This window comes from Cucumis melo, chromosome 3 (genome assembly GCF_025177605.1).
Source record: "Cucumis melo cultivar AY chromosome 3, USDA_Cmelo_AY_1.0, whole genome shotgun sequence".
Taxonomy (NCBI): domain Eukaryota; kingdom Viridiplantae; phylum Streptophyta; class Magnoliopsida; order Cucurbitales; family Cucurbitaceae; genus Cucumis; species Cucumis melo.
Window position 1 is genome coordinate 30,850,820 of NC_066859.1, and position 19,280 is coordinate 30,870,099.

At 34.4% G+C, this 19,280-nt stretch overlaps 2 protein-coding genes across 6 annotated transcripts; both read left to right on the forward strand.

Moving 5' to 3' along the window:
- The first annotated feature begins 580 nt into the window (after positions 1-580).
- LOC103487692 (phosphatidylinositol 3-kinase, root isoform) lies at positions 581-12,525 on the forward strand. 2 transcript variants are annotated; one of them, XM_017044505.2, is made up of 18 exons: positions 599-889; positions 981-1,046; positions 1,171-1,267; positions 1,637-1,733; positions 1,959-2,117; positions 2,219-2,428; positions 2,822-3,000; positions 4,164-4,311; positions 8,158-8,253; positions 9,384-9,519; positions 9,623-9,744; positions 9,967-10,161; positions 10,338-10,508; positions 10,589-10,726; positions 11,075-11,229; positions 11,663-11,806; positions 11,912-12,059; positions 12,141-12,525. In XM_017044505.2, exons 1-18 carry the CDS (start codon positions 811-813, stop codon positions 12,276-12,278), a joined length of 2,478 nt encoding a protein of 825 aa, XP_016899994.1. In that variant the 5' UTR covers positions 599-810; the 3' UTR covers positions 12,279-12,525. The 2 variants fall into 2 exon arrangements, with proteins under 2 accessions (XP_016899995.1, XP_016899994.1); XM_017044506.2 differs by lacking the exon at positions 981-1,046 and having other exon boundaries at positions 581-922.
- Positions 12,526-15,482: 2,957 nt separating this feature from the next.
- LOC103487690 (ADP-ribosylation factor 2-like) lies at positions 15,483-19,279 on the forward strand. Of its 4 annotated transcripts, none has more exons than XM_008446100.3 (7): positions 15,483-15,638; positions 16,237-16,415; positions 16,587-16,657; positions 16,797-16,916; positions 17,555-17,673; positions 17,759-17,840; positions 19,038-19,279. In XM_008446100.3, the coding sequence occupies exons 2-7, from the start codon at positions 16,268-16,270 to the stop codon at positions 19,041-19,043; spliced, it is 546 nt and encodes a 181-aa protein (XP_008444322.1). In that variant the 5' UTR covers positions 15,483-15,638; positions 16,237-16,267; the 3' UTR covers positions 19,044-19,279. The 4 variants fall into 4 exon arrangements, with proteins under 4 accessions (XP_008444322.1, XP_050938462.1, XP_050938463.1 ...); XM_008446101.3 differs by having other exon boundaries at positions 15,509-15,638; positions 16,242-16,415; XM_051082505.1 differs by having other exon boundaries at positions 17,759-19,279.
- Position 19,280: the final 1 nt, after the last annotated feature.

Genomic DNA, 19,280 nt, shown 5'->3' on the forward strand with positions numbered 1-19,280 from the left:
AAAATGCTGAGTTTTAATGCAAAAGCGAGGGTATTTGAATACACCACTTCTATTGTTACTCTTTTTAACACCGCATTCCTTACCATCCACGTCGGTTCAAAAAGATAAAAAAAAATTGAATAAAACAAGAACCTCTGAAAAGATGTTAGAGGGAACTACCAGTTAATTGCTATTACTATTAATAAAGAAAAAAAGAAAAAGTCGAGTGGGTTGGGCAAACAAAAATGTTATCAAACCGACGTAGAAAAGGCTGATTTTCCCCGGCAAATCCAAAGGTTAGCAAATGTGATCCCAAAACCCACTCAAATTAAAGAAATAATCGGGGATGGTGTTTTTTTGGCAGTGGCAATCCTTCCTACAGCGGGCGACTTGGGACTTCGGCAATGAAAATATAGGAGAAAAAGAGAGAATGGGGAGAAGAAAGGAAGTCCACTCGCCCAAAAAATTAAAGAAATTTTTTTAAAAGAAATTGCACCGGTTTTTATTTTATTTTAAAATATTATTTTATTATTATTTAGAATGTTGATTAGTTGGATTAGTTTTTAGAAAAAAAGAGGTATGCTTGGCTTTTAAAGAATCCGATATATTATGGGAGTGATGCCATGCCGCAACATTATGTATTCATATTTAATTTGATTAATAGCTAATCCACCAAAATCAAAATTAATATCGAAGTTTGAGTTTCCTTGCGCAAACTTCTCAGCCAGTCTAGCTCTGTTTTTCGCTAAGCTCTTAATTCGTAGCAACTCCATTCCTTCACCAGACGAAATTGACCATGAGAAGCTTTATTTTCAAAGCCGTTTAGCGGAGATGAGCGGAAACGAGTTCCGATTCTTTTTGTCCTGCGACATCAATCTCCCCGTAACCTTTCGGGTTGAAAGATTGGAGGGTAATTTGCCTCCAGCTAAGTCATCTGATTCAGGTGCCCATTTTTAATTCTTTCAATGTATCTTGATCGTCCATATTTTTTGTTTTCCAAGTTATCGCTCGAAATAACCGGCCACCATATTTCAATTTTGACTCCTCGGACACCTATTCGGCAACTCGTAAGACTACTCGACTGCCGATTGAATTTTTGGGTGCTGGATTGCAGCATGAATTATTTTGTGTACGCTGTACTGTAGTTACTAATTTTTCTTATCTCGTGATATATTCCATTTACTTCTTCAGATATTGATTCTGCATCCGACGAGAGAAGAGCCGAGCTATTTGTTGAGTGTGCTCTGTACATTGACGGCGCCCCGTTTGGCCTCCCAACCAGAACAAGGTTCCTCCATAACTATCATTGATTTCACGATTCCTTGTATGGACATACCTTTATTCATATTTCCTCTCTGTTCTTTTAGAGATGACTTTTGCAAGCTTGTTTTTCTAACTTTCAAGGTCCCTAGGATTTCCCAATGTAATTATTTTCACATTTAAAAACACTAGAATGTCAATCAAGTGTTCTTTTCAAATTAAGAACATCATCTTTAAAAGGATTTTGTAGGATGGAATACCTCTTCACTTCATATGGTACATTTTATGTTTTAGCACCTTTTGACTTATTTATTTATTTTACTTCTATTATTTTACATTTTGTTTCTGATTGAAAATGATTATAGATCTTTACCTGGCTTTTATTGCATTGTGTTAGATTGGAATCATCAGGACCTTCGTATAGCTGGAGTGAACTCATCACATTGAGTACCAAATATCGAGACTTAACTGCTCACTCGCAACTAGCCTTGACGGTTTGCCAAATTTTTTATGATATCTTTGTTTTTGTTACATTTCCCCTCTATTTAGACTATTGAACCCCTATATTCATTGTCATCACCAACGAACATTGCTAGATTATTATGTTTATCATACTTGATGTCTTTGAAACAAATAGGGTCAACAATGTATTTGAAGTAATGGTATTGTGAATATTCTACTTGTGGTTTAAGTTTTCTCAGTTTCTCATACATTTTTAGGTTTGGGATGTGTCACGTGGGAAAGAGGAGGAACTGATTGGGGGAGCCACAATCCTTCTGTTTAATAGGAAGAAACAACTGAAAACAGGAAAGCAGAAGCTTCGACTTTGGTTAGGAAAAGAAGCAGATGGATCATTCCCAACAACAACTCCTGGAAAGGTTTGAGACTGTTACATATTGCAAGAAAAAACTTCAACTTTCAAATGTTCAAGTTGCTCTTGAATTGATCATTTTATTCAACCAAAGTTGTCTGTGTACAGGTCCCTAGACATGAGCGTGGTGAGTTGGAACGTCTAGAAAAGGTAGTGAATAAGTATGAGAGGGGACAAATTCTACATGTTGATTGGCTAGACCGCATTACATTTAAAGCCCTGGAGGAAATTAGGGAGCAAGAAAGCTCTAAAAATGGAAATTCTAAATTGTATCTGATTGTTGATTTCTCTGGGTTTGAACATCGAGTAGTTTTTCAGGTAATGTATATCTAAATTTGTATTTGTTATATTATATAGTTTTGTCATTTTTTTGTGCTCCATCTGAGTGATTAAGTATTTGATATTGAATAATTGTAGATCGGCGATCTCAATTATTGTCAGTGGCTTTATTTTATGTTGTGTATTTCCCTTTAACTTGAACAACCATGATGCATGCCTTCCCCCCGCCGTGCCCCCCCCCCAAAAAAAAAAAGAAAAAGAAAAAGGAAAAAAGGGACAAATAATAGTTGGTCACACATTCTTATCTGATAGTACTGATGATTTCTTTACTGCTATGGCATTTTTGTTGGGTTTCAAAGGTCTTGAATGTCAGTGTAGTAGGATTTAATTTTGTGAACACATTATGCTGATCCTAGGCTTTATGATATGAAGGAATCTGGAGCAAATTTCCTGTTACCCTCTCCAATAGCTTCAACAAATGAAATCGTAAATGTGTGGGACCCTGAAGTGGGGAAGTTTAATCCCTCCGAGCACAAGCAGCTGAAGCTGGCTAGGAGCTTAACTCGCGGTATCATTGATAAGGATCTAAAACCAAGCTCCAACGAGAGAAAGTAAGCAGTAAATTAAGATACCAGTTAACCACTCAATATTATTATGGTTGAACTGCCTTTTGAATTGGAGGTTTGCTAAATGTCTTACCAAAAACTGAGCTCCAACGAGAAAGTAATGAGTAAAATATTATTTTAGTTTTTCTCACTGATAACTCATCTTTCAGAACAATGGAAGTTGTTTTTCCTTCCAAAATTACAGATCTGGGAATCACAATTTCAAGTGCTCAGCAACTTTAATCTCTACATATCATTGAAAACAATTCTTCTTAAGAGTAACTGTTGAAAATAAAAGCAGAAAGTTAATCTTTTTAGACTTACTTCCAGTTAGCCTTTAGATCATGTCTTCATCTGTTACCTTGTATTCTAGGTGGAGAGTTTTTACCTGAATTGTTTAGGGTATGAATAAGATAAAAGGAGTCCGGATCACTTAAGCACTTCATGCTGTGCCTTTAGCTATTTAGATTTTAAAGATTCCACTATTCTTGATAGCTAACATAGCAGGACCACCTGAAGTTTGGGTTCTCTTATACATACTTTTGAGCAAGTCTTTTCTTGGGGGACTGTCCTTCTTGCTATTCTCATTCTTCCCTTTTCAAAATAATTCGTGTGTTCTACTGGAAATTATCTTTGACTAAGAAGAAAGGAAGTAGAGAGAAAATGTAGGCCACACACATACAAAAGAAAAATATAAACCCATATCATTAGGAAAGCCTGGACCAAATCTTCACTGAAAGTGGACAAAGTCAAAGGCCATGATTCTGATCCTTCAAGCCATTTCTACACATGTCATGCCAATGAAGGCAAAAGCCAAAAAGTAAGTCCTCTAGGTGATATCCATGATTCACTGGAGTCGAAAATTTGTATCCCTTGGAATTAACAGCACACTTATCTTTCAATGATGTTTGAAGTTTCAAGCTTCATACATTTTTATTTCTATAATTTACAAAGTATTTTCAATTGATGCCTTTTTTTAGTTATATTGCATTGTCATGTTACTGCAACTTCTTAAATTGAAGGTAAGCTGTTCTGTCCACCTCTCTTAACCCTGGATGTTCTATAAATTATGTGGATCAATTGCATATTTATTTTGTTTTTTGGTTACTATGTCACTGCAATTTTTTTATCGTTGAACTATGTTGAATATGCTCTCTTACTTTTGGTAGATCGATACAAGTGATACTAAAGTACCCACCTACAAGAAGTTTGAGTGGAGATGAAAGACAGCTCCTCTGGAAATTTCGTTTTTCCTTGATGTCAGAGAAGAGAGCTCTCACAAAGTTTCTTCGATGTGTTGAGTGGAGTGACATTCAGGTTAGCTATTTTTCAACCCCACTCCCACCATAGTCATTACTCTTTGAACTGTATTTCTCTGATCTATATATCCACGCATGAAGCCAAGTGAAATCATATATTTTTTATATTTATTGTTGTTCAAGTTCAAGAAAAGGTAGGAGTCACTCAAGCTCTTATTTCAACTTGATATAGTGGAATCTTCTTTCTTTTTCTGTCTTTTTTTCTTTCTTTCTTTATTAACTTGCCTCAATGGAGGTGAAACGTGAAAATTACTTATGCATTTTCTTGTAATTAAAAAGAAAAGAAAAGCTAATGGTCATCCAGAAGAGAGGTTTATATATGAGTAAATAATGCTGTTTTACTTGTACTTTTGGATTGATGGTTGGCATGGAGGATGGTGGTATCTCTACTCTCCCAGTAACTTTCATCCCTAGTCACCTTTTATGTCCATTTGTGTGAGTGGCGTTTTCCCCTTCTAGTTGAGGTTAATAGTTTTGATAGTGCATGAAATCTATCCATACTTACTTAATTTAGCCGCTTAAAGTGAAACTCCCATATTCTTATGTCAGGCTTATTGGTTTGGAGGAATTTTTTTTCATAAAATATTTTTCTTTTTACTTGACTAACCAATCCAGCTCTCCAAATACCCCCTTAACAAGTAGCATATGAGTAACTTTGTTTCTATAGTAGCTTTGCCTCTAAATAGATGGCCCACCCAAACTTGAGATATTTATAATACACTTCTACCTCATGGAAAATAGGTTAGAGTGAGTCCGACTGCTATTCTCTAATTCATTGCACTTTATATTCACTGTTGTTTCTTATAAAAAAAAGATATTCACTGTAGGATAATTTATGTGAGCCTAAGAAGACTTCTGCACAATCCTATCCGGATTAAATAATACTACTGAAGTGATCCTCATGCCTAATTGCATGATTTATTTATCTCCTCTTCTAAACTTCTAATAATACTACTGAAAGTTGTAGGGGATCGTATGACAACATTAGAGGGGGTGTAAAGAGTTGCTTGATAAAATTAAACTTTTAGGAGAAATTTGTAATCAAATTAAATCAATTGAAACCAGTGAAATAATTAGCAAGAAAAATAACTTAGTTGCAGAAATTAAAAATTAGATAGAAAGAGAGATAGCACTGGTGATTCTATAATAGTTCGGAAATCTATACTCCAGGCCCTATAACTTCTTGGGTATTTTATTGCAATGATTATCTAATAGCTGAAAACCGAACAGATTTACCTCTCCTTTTACGGGTTCAAGAGTCAGCCCCCAACTGTTCCTTTTGCATGTTTAGGATATAACCTATTTTGATACTTTTAAACATGTTCAAGATCAAACCATATGATCCCTTTAATGTTAGGATCAAACCACTACACTCAAATCCTTTTTCGGATTCAGGATTAAACCATTATGCTCAAACCCTTTTTGGCCTAAAAAATATTAAAGTAGGATTTACAAAGGGCGATTGGATGGATTTAAAGGAATGAAGGGTGAAGATTAAATGGTAAACAAAGGAGAGATATAAAGATGATAATAATGATGATGATGGTAATTTTTTTTATAAGAAACAATTTCATTGATATATGAAATAAAAGGGGGAATGAAGCCCAAGACCAAGGGAGTTGCATAAGATTTCTCCCGATGGTAAGAAGAGAGGAAAGATCATAAGAATGTAAAAGGGTGTTACTTTTACACCAGCTCATGACATGATAAATAACAAGGTAAAGAAACTGCTATAGGAGCTTTTCTTCTCCGTGAAAAGTTGTTTGTTCCTTTCCTTCCAAATGTTCCAAAAAAAGCTTGGATTAGATGCATCTACATAATCTTCCTCTGTTTATTGAATGAGTGACCAGTGAGCGCTGTGTCAGGGCGTCGATGGATTCATGTGGAAAGGTGACATTCCATTCAAAAGTATGAACAATTTCCATCCAAAATCTTTCAGCAAAGAGACATTGGAGGAAGATGTGGTCAGCGGAGTCAGGTCTCTCTTTCCTTCCAAATGTTCCAAACAAAAGCTTGGATTAGATACATCCAAATAATCTTCTTCTGTTTATTGAATGGGTGACCAGTGAGCGCGTATGTCAGGGCACTGATGTATTCATGTCGAAAGGTGATATTCCATTCAAAAGTATGAACGGTTCCCATCCAAAATCTTTTGGCAAAGAGACATTGGAGAAGATGTGGTCAGCGGAGTCAGGTCTCTTTATGCATATGCGACAACAATGTGGAGATACTGCTATGTAGGGCTGTGTTTCTGCAATTTGTTGCCAATATTGATAGCATTGTGACGGGCTTCCCAAATAAAGAATTTAATCTTTTTGGGTTAAACTCCTTTCATATTGCTTTGTGTAGCAGATGATTTGAAGCCGTTCTAGAACTCATAAATTGGGAGAGAGATTTCATGTTGAAGAAACCTTTTTTTGTTTTTGAAAAAGGAGACAAGTTTCTTTACTAATATAACAACTTAGAGCACAAGAGAATTATAGAATGGGAATAATGGAGAACCTAAAAAAAGAGATATTGAAGAAACCTTTCACATCCAGCCTCCAAATCCATTTATCTTTATTGGTAGTGAGTTGGACACAATGTAAACAATTCAGGTTAGAAAGCCAGTGATCAAACACGTTGTCCCTTAGATTTCTTCTAAAGCTCAGTGACCACCCTGGCTCGGGTCCCATAAGTCATCGATTGGAGCAGTCTTTAGTGTGGATAGTTGGATCTGAGAGTCAGCAGCATCCATTTATCATGCCAAAAAGATGTGTCGGCACCATTGCTCAAGAATATTTTTCCAAGAACCTCTAATGCAGCTGGAAAATTGGCATCCGGCCAAGATTTCAGGTGAGATTTACCCTGCTTAGCTTCAATGGTCTCTTTCCATAGCGTGCATCCTCATGGTAGAATCTCTAAACCCATTTATCAAGGAGAACTTTGTTTTTATCTTCCAAATTTTGAATTCCAAGACCTTCGGTAGAGAGAGGTTTAATAACTTTGTCCCAGCAAACCAGGTGAGAGCCATTTTATGTGGCATCCCCTTTCCATAGGAAATTTCTATACATCTTCTCAATTTTATTGGCCACCATGATAGGAATTTTAAATAAGTATATGTAATATGTAGGAATATTGGAGAAGAATTAGCTTGCAGCCTTTGGAGATATGTTGATTGTTCCATGATGGTAACCTTTTTTTCAATCTTTTCCACAATGGGGCCCTAAAAGAAACAGATTTTGGTTTACCAAACAGTGGGAGGCCAAGGTAGGAACGAGGCCATCGACTGATTTTGCAATTATATCTGGTGACAAGCTGACAGATATCCTCAGGAAGTGTGTGAATGCCCGGAATTTCTGATTTGTTGAGGTTAACGTTGAGGCCAGATGCCTTTTCGAAGGAATCGATGATGGAGTAGGTCATTGATAGCATCATCTTTCAATTTAGAGAAAAGGATGGTAATGATGATGATGATGATAATAAGATTTTAATAATAATATCATTTTTTTTATAAGAAACAGACATTTCATTGTAATCTCCCCCTAGTTTTGTGCTACATTTTTTTTTTTTGGTTTTCATTGAGCTTTTTCTTTATCATGCAATTGACTGATAGCGTTTGTCACTGTTTATTTGTTTACATTGACGTTTACCTTCGCTTAGTGGCAGTAATTACATTGCATCTCCGTGCATTAGCTCCCTTTCTCTGTTGATATCCTGGATGATTGAATGCATCATCATGGATTCTTGATCTACTTACTTATTTGAATCTAAAGAAATTTTGGCTTCCTTTCCTGATTCATCTTTTTTAGAAAAGAAAAAACAAAAAAACAAAATTATTGTTTCTGTGAATTTACGAGTGCAGGAGGCAAAGCAAGCATTAGAATTGATGCATAAATGGGAAACAATTGATGTCTGTGATGCATTAGAGCTTCTCTCTCCTGTTTTCGAAAGTGAAGAGGTAGTCTCACTTATTAAAATAAAACTCAATATTTTCATTCTTTACTCTTGTAATCATTGTTACTCTGTTCTTTCACATGTATGTGGATAGAGTTTTTAAGACACATAGTGCAAGCAATCGGGGGCTTAAATGCCTAGGGAAAGTTTTGTTTTATGTTTTAATTTTTATTTTTAAAATGGTTGTATAAGAGACAAAAATTTCATTATAAATTATAAAAAAGGATATATGTTAGGATCTCTTCGTTACAAGAAAAACAGCAAATAATTAGTAGCAATATCAAAGAGAAAATTACTACATCAATAACCTTTTGAGGTAGAATAATCATCTCTTCTAAGATCCCTAACTTCTATTTATAACCAATTCCTCCTACGCATGTTACCAATATATCCTCTATTAGTAGCATGACAAAAGACTACACAGAAAAGGCATGGAGACGAGGCATCTCCTCCCAAGAATGTATGGATACTGAGAGGTGCATCAAAAGATGATGTGTAATTTCGCCTGAGAAGGCAGCGTGTTGTACAACTTCCCAAAATATATCAAATTCTCTCTTTTTAATTAACACCCAATATCTAAAGAGACCAAAGGATGTTCTTTGTTAAGTTTTACAAGTGAATAATAAAAAAGGAAATTTATAGATAAATATATGATACTGTGAATAATAATATAATGATCATTTTTTTTTTTGTCTAAAAGAAGATATTGTCAAAGATATAGACTTAAATATAGTGTCTTTCTTATTTTTTTTCAAAAAGGAAAAAGAAAAAAAGAGAAAAAAAGGTTTAAGAAAAGGCTGAGGCACGTGCCTTAACGTCAATGAAAGCTCCTTGCCTCTTGCCCACTCTTTGCTCCCAAGGGCTGTGCGAATGGATATGAACACAATTGCACATTTGAGGGAGGATCACTGTGATGCTTAATTAAAGAGGTATTGGGAATTTTTCTAGTCATCAAATACTGGGTAAGATGGCGAGTATTATCTCGCTCCAGTTAGGAATTCTTCTATCTGACATTTTACTTGCAAGTTCTTATGAAAGAAATTGAAAATCTGGAAAGTGTCTTGTGTTTGCACTGAGCATCTTAGTATAGTAATCAAAATGAATTGGATAAACATATAATTGTCACCTTAACAGGTTCGTGCATATGCTGTCAGTGTTCTTGAAAGAGCAGATGATGAGGAGCTCCAGTGTTACTTGCTTCAACTGGTTCAGGCTCTTAGATTTGAGCGATCTGATAAATCTCGACTTTCACATTTTCTTGTGCAGCGTGGTGTGTGAATGCTTGTTTTCATTTTAGTTAATTATGTTGATGTATTTCAGAGCCAGTTTTATCTTTTACCATATCTTACCCAAGATTCCTTTGAACTTAACAGCACTGCGCAATATTGAGTTGGCTAGCTTTCTCCGCTGGTATGTTGCCGTTGAGCTTCATGATCCGGCATATGCAAAACGTTTCTACTGTACCTATGAGATCCTGGAAGAGAATATGATGAAGGTGCATTATAGTAGTCTCATGTAGTACAGTTATATAAATATAATACGCAAATATGCAAATTGAAGAATTATAAATTATGTTATAATGGTGGGAGTTTGATAAATTCGTGCTTGGATCTGTATCTCCCTTATCCTTTCTTTGGAGCATACAGATGACAGTGGCATGGTACCATGGGAGTGGATTAATTATGCACAATTAAATAACTAAAACTGTTTATTGCAGTTGACTGCTGGTGTCAATGGGGACGAAGATGGCTTTAAGCTATGGCATGGTTTGGTGCGACAAACTGAACTGACAGCTCAATTGTGTTCGATAATGAAGGATGTAAGAAATGTACGTGGCAATACTCAAAAAAAGACAGAGAAGCTCCGACAGCTGCTTTCTGGTCTTTTGAGCGAACTTACGTACTTTGATGAGGTACATTTATAGAATGGATGGCGCCTAACTGCGAATCTTAGAGTTATGAGCAACCTTCAGGGCCACCTGCAGGGCCTTGTTTGTACATTTTGATTCAACAAAGTTCAGTCTTAGTTAGTTGCATGATGTTTCTGGTTGTTTATATTACTAACTTTGTGGGCTTTTCTCATTCCTAGCCCATACGATCGCCATTGGCTCCAGGTGTGCTCATTGTTGGGATTGTGCCAGCAGAGTCATCAATATTTAAAAGTGCACTGCATCCTTTACGTCTTACTTTCCGAACAGAAAATGGTGAAAGCTGCAAAATCATATTCAAGAAAGGAGATGATATTAGGCAAGACCAATTGGTAAAGTTAAATGAGCTCCTTCCTCACTCTCCTGGCTCTTGCAAACCTCATTTGTCATCATGAATTTTTGGTATCTATAGGTCGTTCAAATGGTTTGGCTCATGGATCGCTTGCTTAAATTGGAAAATCTTGATCTTTACTTGACTCCTTATAAAGTTTTGGCAACTGGACAAGATGAAGGCATGTTGGAATTCATCCCATCTCGATCTTTGGCGCAGGTACCAAGCATCTCCAAAACAATTGATTTTTATTTGCAGACATTTAGTCTTTTAAAAATCCTCAGCAAGAAACTAGAAAACTGTTTCAACCTTATTCTGAGAGCTTTCTTAGTTCTCAATACTGCGAAAGGTTTGACGTACACAACCTCGAGGAATCAGGATTCTTTTAGTACCTAAAAAGAACTAAAATAGGGAAAGACAAACTAAAACACCGATACTATCTTTGACTTTAAACCGGTAATTCTTTTAGGTTAAGATTATTTACTTGGCTTATAACAATATTTAGCTTGCTTGCCGCTTGCATGATTTTGTGATAGGTCAATTAAGATGTGTTGTTTTTGTTTCTAGATACTTTCAGAACATCGCAGCATTATAAGCTATCTGCAGAAGTTTCATCCTGATGAGCACGGGCCCTTCGGAATTACAGCTACCTGTCTCGAAACATTTATTAAAAGCTGTGCTGGATATTCTGTCATTACGTACATATTGGGCATTGGAGATAGGTGGTTATTCTTGAGCTTTGTAACTTAATAGCCAACATCGAAGAGCTTAAAACCCTCGTCTTATTGACTGTTTTTGTCAAGGAAGATAGCTGAGAATTCATGATTTTCTTGATAAATTTTTAAATTGCTGAGCATGTATATGTTTCTGTATCTTCGAACTGAAGAGGGTGGCAGCAATAAGGAGGCCACCTCCGGAATGAGTTAAATTAGAAATTCTCTCATCTAGCTTTTTTAAGGACTATCTGTTTTAATGTTGGTGATTTTATTCATATCATGATATTGTTGCCAACTTTCCGCTTCTTTCATGAACGTATAATATTTCTTATTTAAAAACAGTGTATCATGAACTTTGCCTTTAGTTGGATTGAAGCTCATATTATCCGGACCCCTATCACCGGGGTTGTAGTCAGGCACTGATCTTGGTTTTATGCAGGCATCTGGACAATCTTCTCTTAAGGGATGATGGGCGTCTTTTTCATGTTGATTTTGGTTTTATCCTCGGCAAAGATCCCAAGCCATTTCCACCTCCCATGAAGCTGTGCAAGGAGATGGTCGAGGCCATGGGCGGGGCTGAAAGGTATACAAGTGTTTAGTAGTTAGCTTATATGTAGATTTTCTTTTTCCCTGAAGTCCTTGGTCCATGCACGAGAAACTAATTGCTAACCATTTGTTCCTACTTCAGCCAATACTACACAAGGTTCAAATCGTATTGTTGCGAAGCGTACAATATTCTTCGAAAGTCGAGTAATCTTATCTTAAATTTATTTCACCTGATGGCTGGTTCCAATATTCCCGACATTGCTTCTGATCCTGAAAAGGGCATTCTTAAGGTGAGTTTCTTGCTCCATTTTGTTGGACTCCTAAAACTAAGTATTTCTATTGATCTGATCTTAAAGATGGTGGTGGCACAGCTTCAGGAGAAATTTCGCCTAGATTTAGACGATGAAGCGTGTATACATTTCTTTCAAGGTCTTATTAACGAGAGCGTTAGTGCGCTATTTCCTCAAATGGTTGAAACAATTCATCGCTGGGCGCAATACTGGCGGTGAGCGAACTGTTGGATTTGAAGGTCAGAGTAGAGTAGTTTTGTAGTTATTTACAGTCTGTTTTTCTTTTCTCTGAAAAATAGTTTTAGTTGTTCGAAGTTCTCAGCCAGCAATGTTCAGCCTCTTCTTCCCCATCCCCATGCTACTCAATAGCAAAATAAAACTTCTCCATCAGAAAAGTGGCTGAGGTTCTATATTATGACACTGTAAATATTCCAATTTAAAGAACAAGGACCATGATTGGTAGCCACATTACTTATTTTTCTGTTTAATTAGGCCGTCAGACTTTACATTTATTATGTAGATGTATTTTCGTAACTTCCAATTTTAGCCAGTTGATCTTGAAAGAACAAAAGAGAAATTGAAGTGAAATATATGAATGAATTATATGTATTTCTTTTGATTTTTAGAGTATGGTAAGGAAGTATTTATATTGACAAATATAACATATATAATTAATGTATATATGTGTGCGTGTAATACTTTTCTCTAAAAAAAAATAAATATATTTTTCTCTTGAAAGAATAAGAATGGAAATTAAAGAGCAAAATTTTGTAAGAAAAAATCTGGAAGTAGGCAGGTAGAAAAAGATGGATAACTAGTGAGACGAGAGGAGAATTATTCGAAGCGACCACACATTGTGGGTATTAGTTTTTCTCACTTGCATTGCATCTAATGATAGAAAATTGTCAAGTATACATTCTTTTAGCCTTTTCAAATAATTTATGAAGAGAGAGGACTAAAGAGAAGCTACCTTTGAAAAGTAGTAGACATGAGGTGTCAGGTAAACATCAAATTTAATAAACGAAGATTATAGGACATATAAAATAAGTCAAGATCTAATGGTAGTAATTTAACACGTGGTGGCAGAGAATTGGTGTATTTTTTCGTGTAATTCTAACAGTTAACATCTTTTATCCTCATACAACTTAACAACTTTCAAGTATAAGTGTTGTATCTTTTCATGTAGAGTTGTGGTGGAACAAAATATATATATATATATATATATATATAACTTTAAGATCTAATGGCAGTAATATCTTTTAATATATAGTCACTTTTTTTTTAACTTGTAATTTTTTACTCGATTACAACTATTGTATTTAAATAAGATGTAAAACATCTAAAGAAGAAAGTGGAGAAATAAGCTTATTCTTCAAAAGTTAAAAATAGAAACAAAAATGTGTAGTGTAGGGAACCTTAACTTTTACCAATATTCGTTTGAAAAGAAGAGTTATTCACGTATAACTAAATTTTGTTTACCTTTCCAGTTCAAGTGGGAATTCCTATTTTCAAAAATGTCCACTTAAAAAAGGAGAGAAAACCTCAACAATATCAGAGACTAAAATTGAAAAAAATCTAATCACATCGACCCTATTATCATAAAATCTTTTATTATTTTTGCAAACGCCCCAAATATTTATAAACTTTATATATATTAATTTTTTTCTAATTAAGTATATTTTTTTAGACTTTTTTTTAAAATATAACAAAATGAACCAAAATATTTACAAAATATAACAAACAATCATAGTTTATCTATGATGGATAGTAGTATATCGTGGTTTAGTATAGATAAATAAAATGTGATATTTTACTATATTTGTAGTTATTTTTTAAGAAATTTTGTTATTTAAAAAAGTATCATTTATCAATGTTACAATTGAGGTCAATAGACTTTTTTCAAGTTATTTCATAAGTAAATATACAAGATGGTTAATTGATAGTCTCAAATCACCCCCTCAACTTGTTGCTTATAAGAATTGTCACATCGCTAAAATGTTATAATAATAGTGGAAACACCGATAAATTTAGTATAAGTCTAGTGAGTTTCAAGTTTTTCATCAACTTTATGTTCTTTATATTATATATATATATATAATAATACCAGAAGTTAGCTTAATGGTAAAATTGTCTTCTATATTTTTTGTTTTTACTATAAGTCCTGTCAATCAAATTTCTAGATCCCCTCTTTTAGGTTTGGCCCCTTGTGGTTAGCATCGAAACAAAATTATAAAGGAAGATCCATTCTTTTTTTATCTCTATTCGTTATTATTGGTAAGAGTTAGAACATACGCGGTTAAATAAATTGATTGAATTTTTTTTTCTGGTATGAAATAGCAATATTAATTTCAAGGATGCAACACACATAAAAATGACAAATCTATATTATTCATACTTCAAGCGACAAAAAATTGGATTTCACGGTTAAGACAACTTTTAGGTTAAAAAAAGGTCAATTTTTGCCTTAAATTTAGTTGAAATAGATCAAAAGTTTTACTATAATGATTTAGTGTCTTTGAGTGATTTATGTTTTGTTGGTCAACAACAAGTTAGAAAAGTATGTTTAAATCGTAAAGCCTTAGAATTTAATCCTCGAATTAAAACTCTAATGGATTTTTTTGGGATCTATAGTAGAATGAGATTGTAGTATAATGTAATTCAACACTTATGTTTAGATAAAGGATTGTAGGTTTGATTTGTAATACCAAATCTACTATGCTTTTGCAATTTCAAACTCAACTCATTTTCTACCATTTTGATGTTTCACGATTCCATTTCTATTATTCCTTCAATTTCTCACGCATTTCAACACTTTCAAATTCTTAATAATTATGATTGCATTTAGTCTCTAAACAACTTCTAGACGTGTTACTAGAGTGACTTTCATAAATAAGATGATGTTTTTTATTTGAAAATTTGTATATAAATAAAATGAAATGAGTCAAGATAGATGCCTTTCAGTTATATAAGTTAAGTGTGAAAATTCGAATCTCCATATCTGAAAAGAAATAGTAGGCAGATAAATTCACCTTAAAATAATATGTTAATCGTTTTATTTTTTTAAAATATGCTTACTTAAATCTAAGACAATATTTACCAAATTGTCCGATTAAAATTTGTAGTTTAGATAAATACACGTCGGAATGCACCTGTATTGTCGTTGATTTAAGGTTTCCATCTTAATCTTCCCCCGTTTGCATTTGGAGAAATGGTATTTTTAAGTTCAAACATATGCGAGTGGGAAAACTTTGCCCGAGTCGACAAAACTAAAAATCAAAATCAGATGAGTACTACTGGACACTTGTCGCCCATTAATTGGAGGGTAGCGTAACCTGGTTTCATGAGATACATTTTCGCAATTTCATCGTTGAATGACGTGGTCGGCTTTGATTGGTAGAATTACACACTGGAAAGACTTAAGGGGTAGAATCGTATTTCCGTGTACCTTGATCGCTTCTTTATTAGGCCATTCTCAGCAAATATTCTACCTCTAGCGCCATATTACGCGTTGTTCTGAAGGTCCTCCATTTTTCTTGCTCTCTCCATCCCCTTCAATACACCTCCGTGCAGCTCTCAGAGGTAATCTCAATCTTCTGAATCTCGATCTGCTTGTTTCTGAGTTACACTTCTTCAGAAAATATCTATAGACTCGTTCCATTCCGTTTTTGTGTTTCTCCCTCTCTCTACTGTTGATCTTATTTTGGAGTAAGATACTTCTAATATGTTTTCATCGGTTGTTATGATATTTAAATCGTTTTTTACAAGAATTTCAACCACTTTTACTTCTGTTGAAGGATTTCTCTTCGATTTCGAACTTTTTGACGTGTATGGCGGATCTATAGTTCCGATCTGTTTTGTTTGGGCCTTGATTGATTGCTTCTCTTAGATCCTGGTAATAGAATGTTAGTTACTTAAAGGTACTGTATGAGTCAACCAGTGCTTCGGATGATCACACTAGCGATCTCACTGTTCACATGCATTATATTATTCATTTACTCGCTTTCTTCTCCGTGCAATTAAATGCATGGTATAACTTCTCTGGATTTTTTATGCTGCCTCTTTTTTACTGTAGATTTAACCTTGCTTTTTCGAATTATCAGTGTTCTAAATAATTTCACCGATCATGCGGTTTCGTAATCTTTGACATTTCTCTTTGAGTATAATACTTTTGCTTTAGAAAAGAAGGAACTTCCGAGTTACGAAAAGAGATGGGGCTCACCTTCGCAAAGCTCTTCAGTCGGCTGTTTGCTAAAAAAGAGATGAGAATTCTGATGGTTGGTCTTGATGCCGCTGGTAAGACGACCATTCTCTATAAACTCAAGCTTGGAGAGATCGTCACAACTATTCCTACCATCGGTATTATCCCTCCCTTCCTTTCATTCTTTGTGTATAATTCTGTTTTTACGCTACTTAATAGATTGCGTAGTCATTCCAGAGGAGCTACTAGGCTTAGTATGTTTTCATTGACGTGGTTGGATTCAATGACACGTCATTTGAAACTATAATTAATTTTATCTTTTTCTGCAGGGTTTAACGTGGAGACGGTGGAATATAAGAACATCAGCTTCACTGTCTGGGATGTCGGTGGTCAGGACAAAGTATGAAATTACAAGGCTTTTTTTCGTCATTTGTTAACTGTGTACAAGCTTCTCAGTGCATTTTTCTATCTCTTGTATAATCCATTCGTGAATAACTGTCGTTTTTGCACAACCAATAAATGAAATTGTCTTTCTACAGATTCGTCCATTGTGGAGGCACTATTTCCAGAACACTCAAGGTCTTATATTTGTGGTGGACAGTAACGATAGAGACCGTGTTGTTGAGGCAAGAGATGAGTTGCATAGAATGTTGAATGAGGTGTGCTGAATTTCTGCATCATTCATTAACTTTAACTGTTGGAATTGTAGATTTAATGCTATCCTCTGTAAATAGAGTTATGATGTTTAGTGTTAAGTACGACAATTTAAACTTTAGTGGCTAGATGTGATCATATTTATTGCAATGCCACATGTATGAAATCATTTTTTTTCATGGCCAGTGAAAACCAGACAATAATGGGTTGTACATAATTATAGGCGATTTATTGTGCTTCTTTGTGCTTTGTTTGTTTTTTTCTCTGATAATCTATGGAAAATAATTTATAATTCAAAATGCTTGTGAGGAGGTCACAGTTCTCTAATGCCTCTTAGACGACGTTGGTTTAGAAGTTATAACTACGCTTAGTACTTAACAATACTTAAACAAGGATTGAGCATGGCTAATAGGACCTTAGATTTGTCGGCATTCGATTAAAAATACTAACATTTCGTGCAGCTTGGACTGCCACCCCCCATTTCCAGTCAGACAAATCGTTCCTTTATATTTCTGCCAGATAATTTATTTTACCCGTCTGCTCCTTGAATTGAATTGGTCAATTATTTTATTGGATTAAATACATGTATGTTAAGATTGAATTGCGACTGAAACTTTTTCATTTTTTTTTTCCACCTCTTCAGGATGAGCTTCGAGATGCAGTACTACTGGTGTTTGCTAATAAACAAGATCTTCCCAATGCAATGAATGCCGCTGAGATTACAGATAAGCTTGGTCTTCATTCTCTTCGGCAGCGCCACTGGTAATCTTTGTGTTCTTCCATCCATTCCATTTTTGCTTCGTCCCATACTGTTCTAAAGTCGGATGAACGTCTGTGGTGTTTATAGGTATATCCAGAGCACTTGTGCAACCTCCGGGGAAGGGCTTTATGAGGGATTAGATTGGCTTTCAAACAACATTGCTAACAAGGTACTTGCCCCCCCCCCCCCCCCCCCCCCCCCCCCCCCCCCCCCCCGTAAATTTTATGTATAATTGGTTTGTTTTCTTTAAATTTCCTGCATTTATTTTGGGTTTTATTATCAAAATTTTGTTACTCTTTCCGTTTTTAAAATTTAATTGAGATTAAGAAAATCACATCGGTATAATAACTGAAGAAGGGAGATGATAACATTTTTAAGAGAATGTCAAAAGCTTTTTATAATTGAAGTTAAATTACAAAATTAATAGTAAATAAAAGAAAATTTATTGCAAGGGGCAAAATTGCTAAAAGTATTTACTAAATTTCAAATTCTATTAATGATAAATTATTATGTCTATTATTGTCCATTAAGATAGAATATTTAATTTTGTTATATTTTATAAATATTTTATTTTATTATGTTATATTTGAAAATGTCTCTAAATAAAAAGGTTAATCACAAGTATGATTTTCAAATTTTTATATTTATGTTTAATCGGTTCTTGAACCTTAAGAGTATATAGTAAGTTCATAAACCTTTAAGATTATCTAATGATGTTTGATTTTGTAATTTTGTGGAATGATCAACTTTTTAAAGTTACGAAGTGTTAGATATAAAATTGAACTTTTTGTCTAATAAGACACAATTTTTTATCGAGTAGATGTAGGTTTTTGAATTTTAAATAAAATGCTAAATAAGTTGGATATCTATTTGACACAAAATTGAAAGCTAAAATATTTTATTAGACACGTAATCAAAAGTGTAAAAATTTATCAAATATTTCATCATATCTATTAGATAGATTTAAGAGTTTAGAGACCTAAAAATCGAGTTTATGGATTGAACTTCCTAAACCTAGAAGCAAAGAAAAATATGGTTTCAGCCTTTCGAAAATTTAGTTACTATGATTTTGTATTCTCCTAAAGTTAGATCATAAAAACTTTAAACGAATTTGTAATATTATTGAAGAAGAAACTTGGACAAACATTGGTTATAAAAGTTGAACACTATTGTAACTTTTCTTATCTTACTATTGTTTTATATCTTAAAAAAAATTATATCTATAAATATACACTGAATGGTCTAAATAGTAAATAGTACTCGATGCATTTTAAAGAACACTAAAATGGTAATGAGTTGCAATTAATTTGAAATTGTATGTTGATGAGCACTGACATGTATGTTGAATGTTGCGTGTGCAATGCAGGCATAAAAGCTGTAAAAAGAGTTGTCTTGTCGACTGGCAATCCCGGATGCAGGGATGGACGTTATCTACTTTTTCTTGTTTTTTTGGGGATTAGTATTTCATGCCTTTTCTTTAGGGATTGATCTTTCGTAGTGGTGTCGGTCTATGGTCATTATTGTAATGGTTGTTCGTGTACTCACCTGAGCTTGTGTGTTTAATGAGATGATGTAATTCAAAATTTAACCCCCTCACTTCATCTGAAAT

Coding starts and splice junctions, on each gene's coding strand:
- LOC103487690 (XM_051082505.1), top strand. CDS start 16,268: ATGGGGCTCACCTTCGCAAAGCTCTTCAGTCGGCTGTTTGCTAAAAAA. Junction 16,917..17,554: donor TGCATAGAATGTTGAATGAG/GTGTGCTGAATT, acceptor CCACCTCTTCAG/GATGAGCTTCGAGATGCAGT. Junction 17,674..17,758: donor TCTCTTCGGCAGCGCCACTG/GTAATCTTTGTG, acceptor TGGTGTTTATAG/GTATATCCAGAGCACTTGTG.
- LOC103487692 (XM_017044505.2), top strand. CDS start 811: ATGAGCGGAAACGAGTTCCGATTCTTTTTGTCCTGCGACATCAATCTC. Junction 2,118..2,218: donor CAACAACAACTCCTGGAAAG/GTTTGAGACTGT, acceptor GTCTGTGTACAG/GTCCCTAGACATGAGCGTGG. Junction 3,001..4,163: donor CCAAGCTCCAACGAGAGAAA/GTAAGCAGTAAA, acceptor TACTTTTGGTAG/ATCGATACAAGTGATACTAA.